General features: G+C 47.8%; 1 protein-coding gene across 4 annotated transcripts in view; it reads left to right on the forward strand.

Moving 5' to 3' along the window:
- SLC38A3 (solute carrier family 38 member 3) overlaps positions 1–14371 on the forward strand; it is a 178859-nt gene that overhangs the window by 150917 nt on the left and 13571 nt on the right. For all 4 annotated transcript variants that reach the window (XM_081185878.1, XM_081185880.1, XM_081185879.1 and 1 more), the window contains 7 exons: positions 3594–3667; positions 4731–4823; positions 5003–5084; positions 9439–9521; positions 9997–10055; positions 12292–12450; positions 13145–13224. In XM_081185878.1, coding sequence (XP_081042004.1) covers positions 3594–3667; positions 4731–4823; positions 5003–5084; positions 9439–9521; positions 9997–10055; positions 12292–12450; positions 13145–13224 — 630 coding nt within the window. The remainder of the gene's footprint in view (positions 1–3593; positions 3668–4730; positions 4824–5002; positions 5085–9438; positions 9522–9996; positions 10056–12291; positions 12451–13144; positions 13225–14371) is intronic.

Here is a 14371-nt window from a genome sequence, read left to right on the forward strand (position 1 = left end):
CACCCAAACTCTTAACGGACGGTGCTGGCACTAATTGCACCCCCGCAAGAGATGGGAGTTGCCCCCTCGATCCCATATCGTCCCGCCCCAGCCAGAGGACCTCTGTCTTCGAAGGATTTAACTTCAACCGGCTCCCACGTAACCATCCAGCCACAGCTTCCAGACATCTGGTCAGTGTGTCTGGGGCCGAGTCAGGATGGCCATCCATCAACAGATAGAGTTGGGTGTCATCAGCATACTGATGGCAACCCAGCCCAAAACTCCGGACAAGCTGGGCGAGGGGGCGCATAAAGATGTTAAAAAGCATCGGGGAGAGAATCGCACCCTGAGGCACTCCACACACCAAGGAGTGGCGCGATGACAATTCCCCCCCAAGCGCCCCCAATGCTATGGACTTTTTTTGCTGGGCTGTGGCCTATTCCCGGGTTTTATTCCATTTGTTGCAGTTTGTACTGTCTCACTTTATTCGTTAGCCAGCTTGAATTTGAAATGAAATTATTTTCTTTGATTCTGCTTTAGGTGGGGAAAACTTATCTCTAGGGACACGATGCATTGCTTCTCCATTTTGGTCACGCTGGTGTTCCAGTGTGAACACCTGCCCTGCCAGAGAACTGGGAGGGGCACTGCCCGGAAAGCCCAGCATAGCCAAGAAATGGAAGCTGGGACCCATGTTAAGTCAACCTCCAGAGCTCGGTTGGTTAGAATGTGGTGCTGATAATGCCAAGGTTGCAGGTTCACAAACTTACACGGGCAGCAAGTGCAAGTAGCATTATGGAAGAACTGGGAGCCTAAGGTTATTAAAGCATATCGAACCATTAATGCTTAAGGTGAGGAAGGAAAGAATCAAAGATATAGGACTCTAAGAAGCTACTGCTATGCGATAACACCACCTAGCAATATTTTTGCACCCAGGAGCCTCTCTAACCTTGGAGATATATATATAGAGAGAGAGACTGTAGACTGAAACCATGATGGATATATATGCAGAAAGTACAGTGGGCAGAGAGAAAAACACGCAGCTAACCAAAATAAAACAGACAGCTATTCAGTGTGGCTGTGATTCAGACTATGAACTTGGAAACCTTGAAAGGGCAAAAATACACAGCCAACCACAGGCATCACTGCAGATTTTCATCAAAAAGAGCTACTTCAACAGAGAGGGAAATTGTCAGGCATGAGCCCAATCTATTATTACAATTAGTGTTGTTGTTGCTGTTGCTGTTGTTGTTGTTGTTGTTGCTGCTGCTGCTGCTGCTGCTCTTGCTGCTGTTACCTGCCCTTCTCTGTAAAATCCCAGGGCAGGTTACCTAAAAAAAAAGTATTATAGTACAATAAACTAACCCCACCCCAAAATACTACAAAGAGATCACAATGACTGAAGTGACAATGCCTCCTGCCTCTTTCAGAATTTGAATTAAAAAGGTTGTTGCTTCAGATGAGGAAATGCTGGCTTTGGGGCTATACATTGGCATCATTTTCTTCTCTGTCACTCTTTTCAGGGAATGGGTGCCATTCAGTGTAGCGCTAAGTGGGGAGAACAAGGGTCTGCTCATGGAATGGGACTTCCCATCTCTCCCCACCCCACTCTCTGTGTATGCCCTAATCTTGTTCTGGGGGTTCCCTTGGTCCTCCAGAGCAGATTTATGGAGCACAGGAAACTCCTGTTGCATAAGCACACCTTGTTCCATTCATGCCACAATTTAGCTGAATTTCACCCATTCCTTCTCTGCCCCATCACTTCTATGTGCCATGAGATTGAAGTGGGTGAGATTGAAGTGGGGGGGGGGGCGGTGCCCAACAACAACAACAACAACAGTTTTATTCTTTGAACCCCACCCATCTAACTGGGTTGCTCCAGCCAATCTGGGCATCTATATAATCTGAGAAGCAGGATGCTGAAATTTTTAAACACTGAAAAATTAATGTCTATATTACTGGGGATAATAATAATAATAATAATAATAATAATAATAATAATAATAATAATAATTTATTTATATCCCGCCCTCCCCAGCCGAAGTTGGGCTCAGGGCAGAGATTGTTTAACTTGTCCTCATCTGTGCCGTAAACAAAGTGCCTGGATGTGATTATTGATTGATTTTGTCAGTCTCATGACCCACCCTTCCTCCAAGGAGCTAAAAGTCCCACGCGGCTTGGGACCCAAATGCCCGAAGGAGCCCCTCTTCCTTTAGCATCCTATCCATGCCTTAAGATTTGCTCTTAAGTACCTTTGACAAGAAAGAATTTGATGTTTTTGATGCTCCATGGTAGGGTTAGGCTCCTGTTCTGAGCAGCAAGATCTGTCACTTCATAATGAATAATAATAATAATTTTATTATTTATACCCCACCCATCTGGCTGAGTTTGCCAGCATGATCCTCCTGTCCCTTTTCGTGTGTGTGTGTGTGTGTGTGTGTGTGTGTACGTGCCCATGTGTGCATACATGCCACAGTTCTTGCTCTGAATTCTCCTGGCATCCTGCCCAGTACTTGATCCCCTGGACAGGATTGCTCACCTTTTACAAATGAATCGTTACGTAACGGAATGGCATTACAGCCGCAGCTGCTGATTGACAAGAGCCTCTGTGCATCTTCAGGGGAGCCAATGGAGGATAGTTGCCAGCAGGTTAATGCTCTTATGGAGCTGCGCCTTCAGTCTGTTGCCTCTCTCCACCCCCCACTCTGTGAGCTTAGCATCCGCTAAGGGAGGAAGCAACACAAACTGGATGGCAACCTGTTGTGGGGCTTTTCCATGGGATATTTTTGTGAAACCAATGCGTGTTTCTTTCTTACTTTGTTGTATGCAGCCTAGGCTATGCTTCTGTTGCAGAGATAGGGCACTTTCCAGGCACTGAAAAAAAGAGATGTTTTGTTCCTATGGAAAATACGATTCATTGCAGCTGCAGTTGATATTTTGGACTGTGATGGCACGAGTGTCATGGACACCCACAGCATATTGCTTGGGATGAGATTAACAGCAAGTGGCACAAGTCCCCTGTCCTTAGGACTATTGTCTGTTGATATACTGCTTTCCAGGCCAGAGGCCCCCAAAGCAGCAAGCGGCATTTTAATATAAGAAAGGAAACAATAAAAGGGCAAGATGCAGTAAATCATCACAACAACAATATGCTGGCACTGTGTTGCAAAGCGCTCTCTCTCTCTCTCTCTCTATATATATATATAAACATCTCACATAAATTTGTAAAAGTTTCAGATGTTACAGGGTCCCTTTATATTTGGAGAGGTGGTCGTTCTTCTTCTACCCCATCTCGCCATTTCAAGACAAAGCAAAACATGGCAACACCGATATCCCCTTTCACGAAACTGTCTTTCCCCTGCCCACTCCCAAACACACAGGTACCCTCTAATCCATGTGGATGGGATATAGTGCTTTTGGAATTATGGGACTATTACTAAAACGTAGTTGGGATGTGCTTCAGTTATTCCTGCAGAAAGCCCTCAGAAGATAAATCCTCAGGTGCTTCTGGAGCTGTCTAGCATGTGGCAATAGAAGGATTTGAAGTTTCCACTCCAGTCTGCCTTTCTGGATGGACATGCAATTTAGGTGTCACTGCTTTCCTCTTTTTCTTCTAGATTCCTTTTGACTGCTGTAGCTCTGCTGTCCAGCTACTCTATCCACTTGCTGCTCAAATCCTCAGGGATTGTCGGTAAGTACTACAAACCTTCTGTAAAGCCCACAAAGTGGGCTTAAGTTAATCCCTGTCTCACGCTTGTTACCTTTTCCTTTGTGCTGTGGACCATTCCATCTCTGGCCTTCAGTGAATTTCCAGGGTTTGTGAGCGGAAGAGAGATCCCTGCCTGGAACCCTGGAGAACCACTGCCAGCCAGTGTTGTCCATGCTCGGCTAGATGAACCAGTGTCCTGATTCAGTGCAAGGCAGCTTCCTGTGTTTCTGTCCAAAGCGGATGTATTGAGCTGCCAAAGAGTGCTCTCCATAAATGCCTTCACTGCCTCTCTGCTCAAGCGATGCCTGAATTCAGAGGGAAGGTTGTCAGTGCCAGAAACCTTCACTGGAATGAAAATCTCTCAAGGCAGAAGGATGATGCAAGCAGAGACGTGGACTTTTCAGACTTCTGCCTGTGCTTTTTAAGATATGTAATTTGCATTTGTTTGATTTGTATGTAAAAATAGAGAAGTTTTCACTCCAGTGCTTTCGTTATGGATGGGCAGGGTTGGGGAGGAGGAAAGTATTAGGGTTTATCGAGCTTTAAAGAACACCAAGCAAATAGGGAAGCAAAATGTTATGAAAAGCATACAGGTTGATCGTATACAGGTTGTAGAGGAACTGCTTAAATGCTCTGATGGCCAGCCATCCCTCTGCTCCCACATCAGATCTCTAGGGAGGCAGTCAGCACCCTCAGTTCCTTACACAGCAAACTCAGCTCTCATTATGTCTCCTAGTCTTTGTCTTTTCTTGGACAGACATTTTTTCATCTACCTGGTTGGGTAGGTGAATTCAGATAAATCATCAACTCTGACCATCATTTATGCTTCTTGGGCTATCTTAGGTCCCATACAGACATCATCACTCAAAGGTTGCTGGTTAGCAGCACTGTATTGACTTTTAAAAATGACTCTTAGGTGATCAGTGTAATCCCTGTTACATTGGCCTGAAGTCTCAGTTTGTCCAATAGTTGTGTGTCTTGTGCAGATGTGAGTCATTTTGTCTCTCTCTTTCTCTCTTGTCTATTAATTTTTGGTGTTGTCTAGGAATCCGAGCCTATGAACAGCTGGGCTACAGGGCTTTTGGAACTCCAGGGAAATTGGCAGCTGCCGTTGCCATCACACTTCAGAATATTGGAGGTAAGGAAGCCATGGAAAGGAAGCAGCTATGGAGATGGCACAGAGACACACACCAGTTCCCATCCCAGGAAGGCTTTCTGACAGCAAAGTGGGCCACAACGGTTTTCCCAAGCATCTTTACTCCCCTTCACCTGAATGGGACTCTTTTGCACCCTGTTAACTTCTGTCTCCTTCCCTAGCCATGTCCAGCTACCTGTACATTGTGAAGTCTGAAGTGCCTCTCGTCATCCAGACCTTCCTCAACCTGGAGGAGAAAACAACGTAAGTGTCCTCCCCCTTTGGCTCCTGCCTTTGTCTTTCCTACTTACCTACCCAGACAATTTCTGCAACCACCATGGGCCATAGCATCACATGGCTGTGCTCAGCAGAAGGTGAACAGTTATGGGGTGTCAGTGGCACCTAAAAGATGAGGACGAGAGGTGTTGCTCTATCTGCCTTGTTCACTCTCTGCCCTTCTTCCCAATGTCCGATGGAAGAGCCTGACTGATGCAGACTGTCAGTGGGGAACAACTGGCAAACCCTGTCCCCCATTTTTACTAAACCCTGATCCAGGTGGCTGATCTGCTCCTAGGTCTTTTGTGGGCTTCCCCTATGGCTCTTGCTGCTTCACATGACATTAAGTAGCAAACACTCACATTTCCACCGCATCTGTATGTGGCAAGGAGCTGAGTAGCCAAATCCAGTTCTGTGGTGCATATACTGCTATCAGCCTTGCTGCAGGAGAAGGGCTATAACTCAAAGGGAAGGGCACATTCATTACATGCCAAAGGTCCCAGGACCAGTCCATGGCATCTCCAGGTAAGGCTAGGACTGTCCCTTGCCTGAAGCCCTGAAAAGCTGCTGCCAGTCTGTGTAGACAGCACTGAGCTGGGTGCCCCCATCGTTTGACTTGGTATGAGGAGTCAAGTATACCCATCGCCTAACAGAATAGAACTGGGTTTCTGAAACTTGGGTTTCCAGCTGTTTTGGGGCTACAACTCCCATCATCCCTAGCTAGCAGGACCAGTGGTCAGGGATGATGGGAGATATAGTCCAAAAACAGCTGGAAGCCCAGGTTTGGGAAACTGTGGATTGGACTATAGCCATGAGATTGTGCAGGGGGGGGGGGAGCCAGGCAGTGTGGAGGCTGCTGAGGAATGAGGCTGTGGTGGCTGCTCAACTGGCCTGCCTTAGGCTTTGCTGTGTGGCAAGTTGGTTTGGGGACACATTGTGGTTGTGGCCACAGACAGGCCTGCTGGAGAGGCTGGCCAAGAGACAAACCAGCAAGGCAAACAGGTTTCCTTTGGGTTATCAGCCCAGTGCTGGACCCTCAGGGGAACTGTAGGCTAGTGCAGAGCCTGATAGGAATGCCCAGGCTGCCCCTTACCAAGGCTACTTCCTACATACTCTTACGCATCTTTTCCTCTCTCGTAGCCATCTTCCCCCTACCTTTATTCATTCTCCTCCCTCCCTGCTTGTGGCTCAGCTCTAGCTAACATCTCTCGCTCTCATAGCAGAGGGATTTGCCTCCTGCTGAGCAGCCTGTCCCAGGGATTTCACGGCATTAAGCCACTACTATTTTTGATTGACGCCAGCGCTGAATAAACCCTCGGCATGGGATTAGACCAGAGTGAACTTCCAATCCTTGCACGATGCATCACTTCCTCCTCCGCCCCTGCCCTGGATGCAGCAGCCCGAATCGTGATTCTGCTCACAGGCTGAGTGGGCTCCAGAAACCCTTTTGCCATGCGTCACACTTAGCCTGTGTGCAAGGCACCAACCTTCTCTGGTTGCTGAGGGGTTAATGCAGTGAGTTGGTACACCTAGAGAGTCCTAGGGGTGTGATCTGGTGGTATGCATGGGGCCATTTTGTTGAAACTCAGGAAGGCTGGGTCTGGTCAGTGCCTGAATGATGGGAGATTACCTGGGAATCCAATGGATACTACCTTGATTTCTTTGATGGAAGAAAGGGTCAGGGATATAAATTTAATAAAGAAATGTGCTGGTTTGCCATCAGCCATCAGGGATTCTCTCACTCCCAGGTGTCTTTGGTGCTCACCTGAGACATGTCAAGTGCTGAGCCAACAGCATCCTTCCTTCCCTCGGTGTGATATGCACTCCACTTAGTTCTTGGGGAGGTTTATGCCCAACTGGCCATGGCTACTGTAGCTGCAGGCTAGGAAAGGGTAACCCAGTCGGTCAGAATAGTAACACAGGTGCCTTGATGATCTGATGGTCATCTCTTGCTCTGCCTAGTTTCCCCTCTGCCCGCGCCCGTTCAGCCCCGGGAGCTTGCCCATGGGAGAATGTGGCAGAAAAAGCTTCCCCCACCCCCTGTACTAGGCCCTGCTTTATCTGCTGACTTACTATTAGGAGAAGCCCCTTGCTGCTGTCACTGCTGCCCCATATTGGGTACATTGGACAAGACTGAATGCATTGCAGTTCTGCCCTCGGACTGTACAGTGGGGCAAATAATTGTTTGACCTGGGGGCCCTGTACTTTGAGACTCATAGTGCCTGACAGGAAGCAGAATTTCTTTACCCCATGCCATTTTTAGTAGTTCACCCTACCACCACTACCACTTCTCTTTTGCTTGCTTCTCTCTCACTCCCCCTCCCCCCTTTCCTTTAAAGACACTCTCCTTTTGCCTTTGTGAATTTCTGTACTCCAGCCCTTTCTCCCCTTAACCTCCCCACATAGAATAAAATAACCAGCACAAACCTCCCTTCCAAAAATCTTAATGCAGATTGGGTAAGCATATTGTTGTACAGATTACCTTGGAATAGTGTGTTTCGGTTGCATGCTTTATATGAGACGGGGCAGAATTCCGAGTTGCCTTCCGAAAACCTTCTCCGCCTCACAGAAAGATTTGTGAGATCTTGAAATGCCATGGGGTATGTGGGGTAGTGGGGAGGAGAAGGTCAGCAGTGGGTGGGGAGAGGCAGGAAAGATCAAAAACCCAAAACCTTCCTGCCTTGGAACCAAAAGCAAAGCCAGCATCTTGCTTCACTTTAAGCTCATCTGACTTTATACACTCTGACAGGGCAAACAGCTATAGGGCTCTGCCTTTCACAGGGAAAGGGACAGATTCAGCAGGATGAGTGGAAGTCAGTGGGGCAAGCTACATGGCTTAGCCTTATGCGCACAGCACAGCCACAGCTGTCCCCTGCAAAGAGCAGCATTATTCATTCATGAGACAGGGAGGTTTGTGTTGCCTGGGCTATGCTGAGATACAAGGCAGATCAAAGCTTGACGCCGGCTTTCACATGAACCTCAATGTCCAATGTACAGGGTCATTGCTGCCTGCCCTGCAGGCTCTGTTAGGTTTGGCTTGACCAAACAACACTGCTGTGGCTGGAAGGCTAGGACAACATTGCAGTATTTTGCTTACATTTACACTGTATTGCCCCCCTTAGAGCACCCAATTCCATTTCCCATTGATTGTGAACTTAGTATGCCAACGTAGTTTTATATTTTCTACTGTTTTGGTGCTTTTTTTGATAAGCAGTATACAGATTTGAATAAATGAGAAAATAAAATATTAAATCGCCTTTCCACCAGGGAGCTCAGACCAACATATTAGGGTTTCTCAGGTAGTCCCTCATCCAAGGAATTTTCAGTTCTGAGTCCATTTTCAGGTTTGGGGAGTAAGATGATGATGATGATTTATAGCCAGCCACTCTGGGCGGCTTCCAACAGAATATTCAAAACACAATAAAACATCAGCCATTAAAAACTTCCCTAAACAGGGCTGCCTTTAGATGTCTTTTAAAAGTAAGATACTGTGGTACCTTGGGTTAAGTACTTAATTCGTTCCGGAGGTCCGTACTTAACCTGAAACTGTTCTTAACCTGAAGCACCACTTTAGCTAATGGGGCCTCCTGCTGCCGCCATGCCGCCGGAGCACGATTTCTGTTCTCATCCTGAAGCAAAGTACCTGAGGTACTGTTTCTGGGTTAGCGGAGTCTGTAACCTGAAGCATCTGTAACCTGAAGTGTATGTAACCTGAGGTACCTCTGTAGTTGTTTATTTCCTTGACATCTGATGGGAGGGCGTTCCACAGGGCTGGTGCCACTACCGAGAAGGCCCTCTGCCTGGTTCCCTGTAACCTTGCTTCTCGCAGTGAGGGAACCACCAGAAGGCCCTCAGAGCTGGACCTCAGTGGGGGTGGCGACGCTCCTTCAGGTATACCAGGCCGAGGCCGATCCCATCTGAGATTTTGGTGCTTAGTTGTCCATTATCCACTTCTAAGTAGAGCTGAAATTCTATTTTAGAATTGCGGGTCAAGTTTTATAACCTGCAAAACTGCACCAAAGTTCAAGTTTATGAGGTGATGTCGGAAGAAACTCTCCTGCATCTAACACTGTAGTCAGTGTCAGATACTGCAGAGTTTCTCCCGACATTGCCCCACACAAATTTATGCTTACAGTGTGAACAAAACTTGCTGTGTGGAAAGCTCAGCGGGGTCTGAGGGCACAGGATGCTGTCACCTTGGAGAAGCTAAGCAGGCCAGGGCCTAGTCAGGGGCTGGGTGGAAGCTCCAGGCCTTGCGTCACCTGATTATATATATGTACTATTAAGAGTTTTCTCATCCAAAGGCCTGCAGAGGATATAATGTTGACCTTTGTCATTCCAGGGACTGGTACATGAATGGGAACTATCTAGTCATCATGGTCTCTGTCAGTATCATCCTCCCGCTGGCCCTCATGAAACAACTGGGTAAGTCTCCCTGAGCAGCAGATGGGAATGATGAGCATAATCTCAGGAATTTGTCTTACCTGCCATTTATGGAGGGTTACCAGCAGCTGCTTCAGTGGGTTTGTTGTGCAAAAGGGTATGTCGATTACATGGGAGAGATCCACACAATTTTCATATATATGCACATATTCCTTAGCAGCCTGAGATCACACCACAGGGAAATGGCTCCCATGCGACGGGGTGGGTGGGAAAGGAGGCCTTGGTTCTGTCTAGTCCTGCCAGAAAGTACCCAGAATCACCCGTTACTCCACAGGTTCCCCATCCAGACCTGTGAGAGTGACAGAGGGTGATTCATGAACCCAGAAACCTGCCATTTCTCATGGCAGTTTCTGCACCCTGAACAGAGTTGGGGTCTGTACCACCTGAGGAAGTGGAGAATGATCCATTCCAGAAGTATTTCAAGTCCCCTGCAACTTTTTGTTTTCTCTCTTCCCAGGTTATCTTGGTTATGCCAGTGGTTTCTCCCTCAGCTGCATGGTGTTCTTCCTTATTTCGGTGAGTTGTTGAATAGGGAGCAGCTGCTTGTATTACTCTCAAGTCCTCTCAGTAATTTTATTTCTTGATAGCACAACCCTGGGCACATCTTATTAGACATAAGCCTCGTTGAGTTCAACAGGGCTTACTTCCAAATAAGTATAACATGGTGGTCTTGTTATTAACTGATGGCATGTTTATATTGCCCTGCTACCTCCTAGGAGTTTGGCGCAACATATCTAGCCCACCCCCACCCCTCCGTCCTCATACCACTTTTATCCTCACAACAATGCTGCGATGCAGATTTGGCTGAGAGATTGTGAAGGTCACCCAGTGGGCTTCATGGCTGGGTGGAAATTTGAACTCAAGACCCTCCAGTTGTAATGCAGCACTCCACCTATTACACACCATGTCAGATCTGCAGCCAAGTATAGACCCCTTTGTGGTCGCTACTGTCAGCTCCCTCAATGGCATTCATTGCTTGGAGATCCAATTAAGAGTCTTCGAAGGGAAGTGGAACAACAACAAGAAGAAGAAGCATACTTTTTGTGAGATGTTCATTTCAGAAGAAGAGAGTTTGGTGTAGTAATGAAGTATCGTACTAGGACCAAGATTCAAATCCCTGCTCAGACATGAAGTTCACTGGGTGGCCTTCTTCCAGTCACCATCTCTCAGCCCAACCCACCTCACAGGGTTGTTGTGGGGGTGAAAGCAGGATAGGGGGAAAGGGAAGTGTGTCTGCTTTCCTGAGCTCCTTGGAGAAAAGCCAAGATGAAAACAAATAAAAATAAGATTCCCACTGGCAGGATTTTACACTTAGGTTCCATGGGAACAGAGCTTCAGAGCCTGGCACTTGCTGTGAAACCATCGTTCTCTTGCTAGTATCCAGCAGTCTTAACTAAACCTGCTCTTGAAATGCCCCCGCTGCATTCACACCAGCAGGCTGACCAAAGAGCAGAATTCTGTATCGGTTCCTGCTGCAAAGCTTGGGTGATGACTCCAGTTTTGCAAGTGCTGTTGAACTGTCAGAGTGGATAGTGAGCAACGTGCCCCTGGCCATTTCAGCAACAGCCAGCGAAAGAGAAGCGTCACCGCATTCTTGCTTCCTTGTCAGCAACACTGATCTATTTCTGGACAAAGAAGAAGCCTCGTGCCGATGCGCAGGGTGAAGGGAGAAAGCCGAGATCTCAGCGAATGGGGCTGTCCCTGCTCACTCAGTCCCACCGTTCACTGGGAAGGAGATGCAGGCACAGTCAGTGGGGTTTTGTTTCCCTGTTGTCTTTTACACCCTTTTAAGCTGCCATCAGCCCCCCAAGAAAAGCCAAATCTTAAACTTGAAGAATTCATTTAATCACACAAAATACTGGTGCTTGAAAAAACAGTCGCAGGAAGTATTCATAGCAAATTAAGTCACATCCTTCACCCTGGCTTCTCATCAGGACGACTACCCTAAAGGAATCTTGCTTTTTCTAACACCCCAGTTCTCTAAATATGCGTAGCTGTGATATCTTGCAGAATATAGCTGCAGCGTGATTCTCACTTGGGCTACTTTGTCCTGCTTGCACTCGCTGTTATAATGGGTTGCGATCAAACATTAGGCACGGACGGTTGTTCTACACAGCTAGCTAGCATGGTGGTGGCCCAAATGTTTTTAGAATGCCTTAAATGGGAGCCTTCTCCATTCCCATCTCCACACCATCATTTTTTTCTGTCAGTGGTTGCACCAGCACATGGCCTTTTCTGATGTGGCCCCTTGGTAGTGGAACTCCCTCTCTAAAGTGGTTTGTTTGGCACTCTTTCTACGGACTCGTCCACACCTCCATTTGCCTGCCTGCAGGTTACCGCTGAATGGGACCAAACCAATCAGCTTTACCATGGATTTCCATTTGTTCTAACTCAATAGGTAAGAGTGGAAAAGCTGCAGGCCAAACACAAAACTGCGCGTGTTTATATGCTGCCTTTTTCTCCAAGGAGTTCACAGTGGTGTCCATGGTTCTCCTCCCCATTTCACCCTCACAACAACCGTGTGAGGTATGTTAGGCTAAGAGATGGTGACTGGTCCAAGGTCACCCAGCTTCATGGCTGAGTGGGGATTCGAACCTTTCTCTCCCAGGTCATAGTCCAACTCTCTAACCATTACACCACACTGACTCATACAAACACCCACAAACACATTTATTGTCTATTGTTGAGACTGATCTAAGGCAAAATAAGCCCAGGCAATTATTCCTAACAGGGTTTCTTGATCCCATCTCAGGTCATATACAAGAAGTTCAACATTCCCTGTCCTCTTCCTGACCGGGTCAACACCACCGTCAGCCTCAATTACACACCAGTCAGCATGAACAACAATCAGGATGAGCAAGCAGTGGAAGACGGCATCTGCTCTTCGAGCTTGTTCACCCTCAACTCTCAGGTCAGACTAGCAAACAATATATAAATATTCATTAACCTAAGTAACATATCATATCAAATCTGGGAAAACCTGTCTGGATGAATCTGGTTCTCTGGTCATAGGATCAACACTGAGGCTGGGCACTGTGCAGAGACAGTCTTGCATCCTGAACCACTGGCAGACCACGCGATGGAAGTAGAGGGGACAGATAGAGCTATAGTGAGAATGGGTTAGGGTTACCTGCAGGGCAGATAAAGGGAAGACAGGGTGGTTCAGAGGAAAGACTTGGCTAAACAATCAGGTTTTGAGACGGGTGTTTGAAGGAGGGAGAGAGAAGGAGACAGCCTGACAGACAGAAGTAGTGAAGTGGTTTGAAGTGCAAGGAGCAACATGGCCAAAGGACTAAAAGTGGGTCATGGAGGGCAGGATTGCGGAGGAGACCGAGAACTGATGAACCTGCATCAGAAGAGCAAGATGTGAGAAAAGTTCAGTTTGTGCCAATGGGAGATTCCCCCCCCCCCCAACGTAGGGAAGATCAGGAGCCTGGCTGAGGAGGGAAGGGTTGAACAGTCCTTTTCCCATGTGAAAAGAGTAATGTGTAGTTGTACCCCTTACTGGAAGTTGCTACAGGGCTATGACAGCAAAGGTCTTGGAAATGGGAGCATGCTCAGCGGTCAGCTGACATCCTCTTCTTCTCCTTCTCTCTTCCTTGCAGACAGCCTATACTATCCCCATCATGGCATTCGCTTTTGTGTGTCACCCTGAGGTCCTGCCTATCTACACGGAGCTGAAAGAGTGAGTGTTGGATCCATAGTTGCAGCATGTACATTTTGTGCAGATTGCATGCATGCACTGCGCATCAAGGAAAATTCTCGTTGATTCTCCATTAGACCGCAGCTCCAAGCCTGCAAATGGCCTGTTTGATTCCATTCAGTAAAGGAGCAAGTGTGTCCTTTATAGAACTCCGTTGATCAGGCTCCCCTTTTTTTGGTTTGCCTGAACATCAGTTTCAAGTGCTCAAGGGAACTGGTGCCTGTTTGGGAGATGCTAGGCATGTCATCAGATAAGCTGTGGCCTTGTATAGTTTGCTTTGGCGGGATGAACTGGGGCCATCTCAGATCTTGGGCCTTTCATTCTAGCTGGGTGCCTCTTTGTCTTCAAGAAGGTCTGTAGAGAAGCAGCTGGGATTAGGAAGGAAGCATACCTCTCTTTTAAATCAGAACCAGTGAAGGCGGTGAAGGTCCTGCGTGAGTGTCTGGAGGCGGTTGGAGGATGGATGGCGGCTAACAGATTGGGGTTGAATCCTGACAAGACAGAAGTACTGTTTTTGGGGGACAGGAGGCGGGCAGGTGTGGAGGATTCCCTGGTCCTGAATGGGGTAACTGTGCCCCTGAAGGACCAGGTGTGCAGCCTGGGAGTCATTTTGGACTCACAGCTGTCCATGGAGGCACAGGTCAAATCTGTGTCCAGGGCAGCTGTTTACCAGCTCCATCTGGTACGTAGGCTGAAACCCTATCTGCCTGCGGACTGTCTCGCCAGAGTGGTGCATGCTCTAGTTATCTCCCGCTTGGACTACTGCAATGCACTCTACGTGGGGCTACCTTTGAAGGTGACTCGGAAACTACAACTAATCCAGAATGCGGCAGCTAGACTGGTGACTGGGGGCGGCCGCCGAGACCATATAACACCGGTCTTGAAAGACCTACATTGGCTCCCAGTACGTTTCCGAGCACAATTCAAAGTGTTGGTGCTGACCTTTAAAGCCCTAAACGGCCTCGGTCCAGTATACCTGAAGGAGCGTCTGCACCCCCATCATTCTACCCGGACGCTGAGGTCCAGCGCCGAGGGCCTTCTGGCGGTTCCCTCATTGCAAGAAGCAAAGCTACAGGGAACCAGGCAGAGGGCCTTCTCGGTAGTGGCGCCCGCCCTGTGGAACGCCCTT

Source organism: Podarcis bocagei (genome assembly GCF_964188305.1).
Source record: "Podarcis bocagei genome assembly, chromosome: 2".
NCBI classification, from domain to species: domain Eukaryota; kingdom Metazoa; phylum Chordata; class Lepidosauria; order Squamata; family Lacertidae; genus Podarcis; species Podarcis bocagei.